This window comes from Poromitra crassiceps (genome assembly GCF_964638095.1).
Source record: "Poromitra crassiceps genome assembly, chromosome: 21".
NCBI lineage: Eukaryota > Metazoa > Chordata > Actinopteri > Beryciformes > Melamphaidae > Poromitra > Poromitra crassiceps.
The window spans coordinates 16,585,412-16,592,911 of NC_139638.1; the positions used below are offsets into that span (position 1 = coordinate 16,585,412).

Sequence of the window (7,500 nt, forward strand, 5' to 3'; positions counted from 1 at the left end):
TTTTACTGACTTTTGTGTGGTGAGAGTTTTGATATTTCCCTTCCCCTATCTCTATATTGTTTTGGTTTTTCAATTACCGGTAAAATAAAGAAATATCATGACTTAATTGTGTTTATTTATCATTGAACGCAATGCATTCATGCTTTTTGACATTATTAATGGCACATTTTTAAACTCGCGCACTTTATTGTCTGGTTGCTCTTGCATGCTGACACAGTGCTGAGCAGTGAGATGATAGTCAGAAACATTGTGGTAATCCTGGATGCCTGGCAGCAGCTATACTCAGGTAATCTGGTAAACCATCTGCATCAAAATACAAATCAGAAGGTTTTCACAACACAATAAAATCAGTGTTGCATCTTTATCCACCGAAAACTAACATGGGATGTGCAGTATTACAGAATCCTTCTGAACAACCAGCTGAGGTCACTCACCACAACAGTCTCAATCTTGACAAACATGATGACTCAACTTTCACAACATTTCCAGTAATCCTAAGCATATAGGATTCCATTACATTCACATGCCCAGTTTACATTTTGTCTGTGTGTATTGATTATTTTTCATTGATTGAATTATAGCAATTTAATGGTGTAAATAATTGCAATAATATAGGCCAATGTGGATTCTTTGTATACATCTTTTTTCTTTTTTTATGATTTGGTTGGTCACATTGCAGGTGTGATGCAGTTTAAAGTCGTGTTGAACTGTCATAACACTATAGCTCCCTGAAAGCATGTTTGTGAGACAACGTTTTGATTTAGGCCTACTTGGAGAGCATTGTGTTATTAACTTATTTTTTTTAATACTTACGTCAGTAGCATCAAACATGAGTTTATAAGGAGCAATGTGAGAACTGTTGTCTCATCTGATGATTCGGAACTGAACAAACCCTCCCTGTTTACATCGAGCTTGGTTGTCTGCGGGTGATTGCGGCTAATTGGACGGCCCATCAGAAAGGGAAACAGATTTGCGGGTCAAAGCGTGTTTCGTGGACACATTTTGAGGCAGGCAATAGGCAACATAATACAGCAGGGAGGGGAGGGGGGTTTATAGATCTATCTAAATTGGACATGATGAAAGAGGATAATTTCGTACACATTAAAGCCCCCCTAGGCTCTGCGCCCCCCCCCCCCCCCCCCCCCTTTGTTGTAAAATCGCTCATCTGATTGCTTTAAAATGTCACTCAAATCAACTTGTTTGGTATCTCTTCATTCATGTTTTCTTCCCCGTTTAGTTGATGTAGCCTATATAAATTAAAGTATAGGCCTAAAGACAAGAAGTGGCGGCCTATAAGCGTTGGCCCATAATACGATTTCATATTATTGATTTCATAATGTTTAATAAGTGCTTTTAATACATTTATTCGTGAGAATAATCTGCAAACGTTTTTCAGTCAATATAAAATGTTTACATGCGTGTTTGTTAATTCTCTAAAATAATTCGGTATTTTCTGTTTTATTGTATTTTGCCTATTTTCGTTGGGTTTTGTTTTTTTTGCTTTTGACTAAAAGTGGATAATTGAATATGGTCGATGATTGGCACATCTCAGCTAGTGTGTGTGATATATTATCAAGCTTCCCTTTCGCTGAATTGCTGCATGCTTATTTGTGCTAATTTTGTCTCATCTGCATCATCTCTTTCAGTTTGCAGAAAATGTGCTGCGCCATGGTGTGTTCATCTATCGTTTTTTTGTCTACACAACATGCAACAACACAGTTGGTAAGCCTATAAAACGGATCATCACATAGCCTAGTCTATTAATAAAAATACAACTTTATTTTTTAAAGAGTGCTATGTTGTAATTTTTGTTTTGAAGAAATTCTGCCCTAAAAACTCTAAAGATTCATGTTGAACCCAACAAACGGAGAATTTGAACAGACTTTGAATTATCCTAATCCAGAAAACAAATAAAAAAATAAACTACAGGAGGATAGGCCTACATTATCTTGGTGTGATGCAAGGAGCAAATAGGGATGAATTCATTCACAACGCCATATTTAAGGAAAGCGCAATAGGTAGGCGTAGCCTCTGTATTGAAATTCGGTGACCTTATGACATTTTATTATTTGTATAATAACAAGCAACAGCAAGCACACGTCTCAATCTAATCACAAATTATTTTCTTTTTGGGTTCTGCACTGAGATTAATGAGTATGGAATTTGAATAAAGACCTCATCATTTAGTTTGCACTATTTATGAAACAGCATAATTTTTCTGTTGACACAAATGGACCTAAACGTAACATTATCCATCTCTTATGTAGCCTGTAAATGTGTATACCGTATATTATGTATGTATGCGTATGTGTATGTGTATGTATATGTATGTATAGGCCTACATACATAATACACACACACACACACACACACACACACACACACACACACATATATATATATATGCGCATATGTTAATTATTGTTTATTTTCTTATAGTTATTATAACATCAGTGCAAATCTAATTATGTATAGCTATAACATTGGTGGCAAATAAATGACTATTATAATAACATAACTATAGCCTATTTATTTATTTTTCCGTTATTTGGCTTGTGGTGGTCTCCTATACAGCAGGCGTTATAAATTCCAAATCTGAAGATCTCAAAGTGTACGCCAGCAGCATCAGCCTTTGAGTAAGTTGCTGTCATAACTGTTCCAAACTGTGTCCACCCTTCTCACGCATGAAGCCCTTTCGTCACCCTCCCCCTTCTTTAACTATAAGGCAGGCCAGAGCCACACCAACTTTCACTACAGCTGTGCGGAGACACCTCGCTTCTCACTGCGCTCTCATCGTCAGTTTGCAGCCCTGCGCCAGTGAAGCTTTGGAGTAAACGCTGCCAACTGCCTCAATTTGATTCACTTCCTGTAGACAGACTCCTTCCCAAAAGCGGAGAGAGGGGAACACGGGGAAAGAAGGAAGAAAAATCTTTGAGGAGCAGCAAGCAACTCTTCGCCTGTTCACAGCCTCATCATCATAACTTCACGTTTGATAGTTTGCGTGCGCGCAGCTGGAAGATCGTCCGACAACATCCGAAAGAGAGGGGAAAACCTATAAACACATTTGCGTTCAAAACAAAACTGTGCGTCAGTTACACCTGAATCCATGGTACGGATGATACAAGTTTTGACGCTCTTCATCGTTGACTCTTCTTCTGCATGAAAATCCGCCCTGTTTCCATCAGGCGCCGAGTTTGGAGACCCTGTACGCTGTGAGACTCCAGGGGTTCATGTATTGGAAAAATGAAGTTTTGTCCCCTCTTTCAGAGGGAAATAAGATTTTGTCCGAAGGAATTCCCACGAAACAGGTACTAATGTTTTTGGAAACGGTCGAGATACGGCCCATAACTTTGTGCGTAAAAATTGGAGAAGCATCACTGAGAGGCAGCAGGCCTAACGTTGTTTATGCAGAACCTTTCTATGTATGTGATAATACAAGGTTATGGCTATGTGGCATAACGATGTAATTAATCAATAAGTAGGGTAATTTAAAAATGCATCTCAAAGAGTTGGAGTTACCAAATGGTCACTCTCCTTTCCTGGACTTGTAAAATGTACCCATCACTTGTGCGTCTGCTGTTGGGGACAAAAAACGTGCAGTTTAGTGTTTGTGTGTGAGTGCTGCTTTGTCTCCCCTGTGATGTCATAATAAGAATCACTGCTTGTGTACTGAGATCAGCTGCGCGCTAGCCGCTGCGAAGAGGCACGCGCCTCTCTGAATAGCGTGATTTGCGGTCCGCAGCCTCTCGACTTGCTGCCAATTCGCCTGAGAAGAATTCGATTTTAATTACGGCCATTCAAAATCAAATTTGCAATTCTTTGGGTGACCCGTTGCCTTTGTCTGATTGACAGTTGAAATTGACACTCGGGTCCCTCTTATCCGCAGCGTTTCAAGCTATTTGTAATTGCAGGTAGTCCCCCCCCCCCCCCCCCCCCCCCATGCACCCGCCCCACTCTCGTGTCGTGGATTGCGAACAAAATACTATTATTCTGAGAGGCATGGGTTAAGGGCAGGGAAAAATCAATCCAAATTGAAATAGCTTCATTAAAAATGTGGCTTTTGTTGCGGGGGCCCTTATACCACAGGTTTAACCGGGGTTTATTGTTAGGAGCACTTTATATAGAAGAGCTGTCTGCAAATGCCTCCTGAGCTGAGGATGAACCGGGGAACGTGATTAAGACTTGAACATTGTCTTATAGGTGATCTCTACCGAGCAGAATACACCGGGAGCGTCGCGCTGTGTGGACACTAAACACACGCCAATGGTGAGAGCTTTACATTTTACGTTTTCCAAAACATCTGGAGAATACGCAATGCGCAATTGCGCACAGATATACTAATTCCCATGCCGCATCCAAATGCATGGTATGCAAATAGATTAGTTATGATTGATCATATCAAAATATTTTAAAATGTGTGATTCATGTGCGTGTCGCAACATGAAGATGGCGACTTCTGCAGAGCTGGCACTAGCTGCTGCCCCGGAACATGTCTGTGGCTTTGGGTTTCAACACTGACCTAAATCGTGACTTGTGGAAACATTTTTACAGTCTCATTCGGACGGAGAATCCCAGCGGTCCACCATGGAGCGGGAGGACACGCGCTCGTCCCCGAGTCCCCCGTCCTCCACCCCCTCCGTGTGCTCACCCATCTCCACCGCCAGCTCGGTGCCGTCTACCGGGAAGAATGTGTGCGCCAGCTGCGGTCTGGAGATCCTGGACAGATACTTGCTCAAGGTGAGACGAAGAACCACAGAGCACAGACACTGAGCCGATCAGGCAAAATACAACAGAAGGTTTCTATTACATCAATATATCGCGACAACAAATAGCTAAATTGAATGAGCGAATGACATGCATGTATTGGTCCTGTTTTGGTCTGGATTGGCCTGCTGTTTGTGCTCTGATGTAGCCTACTGGAATGAACAGGCCTGCACAACTTTAGGCGTTCTCCCTTTTTTTGCTTTACCCTCATGCCAGTAAAGCCATAGGCAAGGCACACATTAGGCTACATTACAAATTGTTATCCACCTGAGAGCATGGAAAATCTCCCAAATAATATTGCCTAAAATTGCATCCGTATAGTTCTAAGTCTAACATAGACCCATATCGGGTATCATATTAAGTAAAAAAAATATATTTATGAGCGATGGAATAAATAATCTAAAGTGTCTGTTCCAAAACTGAGCTGAATCTCCACCATAAAATATAAAAATCAGATAAAGGGACGCATGGGGTTTGTCTGAGCTCAGACACAATCTTGTTTGCTTTTTACTGTCTTGTGTCAACACTACGCCCTATCTTGTCGCGTGCGCTCGCGTGCTTCCTACCAAAACAGTCCTTTGCGCACAGCTGCACATGGGTGTGTGTGTCAGGAAGTGTGAAGATCATTAGTTCATTATCTGACTGTTTGTCTGGAGTCTGCTGTGCAAAGAGTATAGCTCAGGACATAATGGGCTATATCTGTGACAATATTACAATATTTAATTAAAGGAAATATGCTACTAATATTTATGAAAGACTGAATATTTGGAAGATTAAATGTTCTAAGATTGATTAAAAAAATCGCGTTATATTAGAAATATTGATATGATGAGAATCTAGTGCCTAGGCTATTTGTACGATTTGCATTTAAACCTCGTTTAAAACAATAGCCTTCTATATAAATGAATAATGAATGAATGAATAATGAATGAATGAACAAATAAATAAACGCATATGGCCTACATTCTAAAATGGCAGGCCTAGGTTATGTAATTTAATTTTTTATAAATCTAGGCATGACCTAGCTTATAGAACCGGCCCGCTATTTTATTTTTGGCCATTCATCGTATATGGCTTACTCTTGTTGCACTGTTTTAACAAAAAATATTCGTCATTCTTGAAATGTGGAGCAAATTTCTCATTGGCCGATGCTGTTGATATTTGTTAGTATCTGCAGCTTAAATAATAATAATATAGTATATCATTGACCTATTTAAGCATTGTAAGCATTATTTTACATATTATCACATTATTTTAATTTTTCATAATTTTAGGACAATATTTCAGCATGGATTTAGGAGCAATTTAAATATGCATTATAAACAAATAACACAACACCAAAAACAATAATAACAAAGCCTATATCGTTTAGATCTTTCCCTGCATTCATATAGCGTATTTTGTGAGATAACCTTATGACCTCTATCTTGCCATAAACTATTAATTTAGGTGGTTTGGGGAAGATTGAGGCAACGAGATCGCCTGTTTAAACCTTAAAGCCGACTTCAACATTAGCCTATACATTTGATCTTGCAATCCACGGTTATCCATGCATTTTCCTCGTTTGCTAGACTATCATCCCAGGATGTTTAAGGAAATAATTATTCCCTCATTGCCCCAAAATGTTGGCTGTGTTTCGTGAATGTAGCAAGGCCCATTTTTAAGCAACAGTAAATAGGTTATAGCTTTATAGGCCTATACTATTTCTTGTAGGCTATTAAGAAGATATGCGACATAGGATGATGAAGTAGAATTAACTATCTATAATATATGTCATAAGCTACATGCTATGTTTATTTCTTAATTATATCACTGTAGGCGATCCTAGCTATTTAACTAACTGCAGATAGATAGATAGATAGATAGATAGATAGATAGATAGATAGATAGATAGATAGATAGATAGATAGATAGATAGATTTTTATTTCTGTGTCATGCACCATATTATGCATATGCATATGAGATGAGCTATCCACCCTATACAAGCAAGAGCTGTATAGTAAAATGTAAAATTGAATAAGACATCATCCCCCCAGCAAAGCGTTCTATTCTAAAACAATACTATTCTTCAGAGATGAAAACAACAGTAAGGTCACTAAAGTCAACTATACCAGTGCTATAGCATACAATAAATAAATAAATAAATAAATAAATAAATAAATAAATAAATAAATAAATAAATAAATAAGGCATCTAATAAACTCACCATTGACACGCTAAGTCAGTCCATGTAGGCATGGGCTAAAATAACCTCTAAAATATGCAGGACTCACGTGCAGGACACACTGTAAGCCTGTAATATTAGTGTTAGCTGTAGGAATATGGCGACTGTTGAGGATCATATTTGACATGAATGGCGCATCTCGTTGCAGGTGAACAACTTGATCTGGCACGTGCGTTGTCTGGAGTGTTCTGTTTGTAGGACGTCACTGCGTCAGCACAGCAGCTGCTACATCAAGAACAAGGAGATCTTCTGCAAAATGGATTATTTCAGGTAGGGTAAGTCTATGATGTGTTTTCAAAATACCTTGTTCATACAGGCCTCTCTCTCTCTCTCTCTCTCTCACACACACACACACACACACACACACACACACACACACACACACACACACACGCACGCACGCACGCACGCACGCACACACGCACACACACACGCACACACAGACGCACGCACACACACACACACGCACACAGGCTGTGCAGCTATAGCCTTTGAGATGGATGCGGGCCTC

General features: G+C 39.5%; 2 protein-coding genes across 3 annotated transcripts in view; both read left to right on the forward strand.

Annotated features, from left to right (window-relative positions):
- Positions 1-84, forward strand: part of rbm18 (RNA binding motif protein 18) — a 33,610-nt gene extending 33,526 nt beyond the window's left edge. The window contains exon 6 of the mRNA XM_083657485.1: positions 1-84. This exon is cut by the window's left edge and continues 971 nt beyond it. The gene's annotated coding sequence lies outside the window, so the exon portion shown is untranslated.
- A 3,099-nt stretch (positions 85-3,183) lies between these two features.
- lhx6a (LIM homeobox 6a) overlaps positions 3,184-7,500 on the forward strand; it is a 21,538-nt gene continuing 17,221 nt past the window's right edge. For both annotated transcript variants that reach the window (XR_014553614.1, XM_083657258.1), the window contains exons 1-4: positions 3,184-3,308; positions 4,201-4,266; positions 4,552-4,737; positions 7,138-7,259. Coding sequence is in view for 1 of the 2 variants with exons in the window: in XM_083657258.1 (XP_083513384.1) it covers positions 3,231-3,308; positions 4,201-4,266; positions 4,552-4,737; positions 7,138-7,259 (452 nt within the window). In the remaining variant the exon portion in view is untranslated. The remainder of the gene's footprint in view (positions 3,309-4,200; positions 4,267-4,551; positions 4,738-7,137; positions 7,260-7,500) is intronic.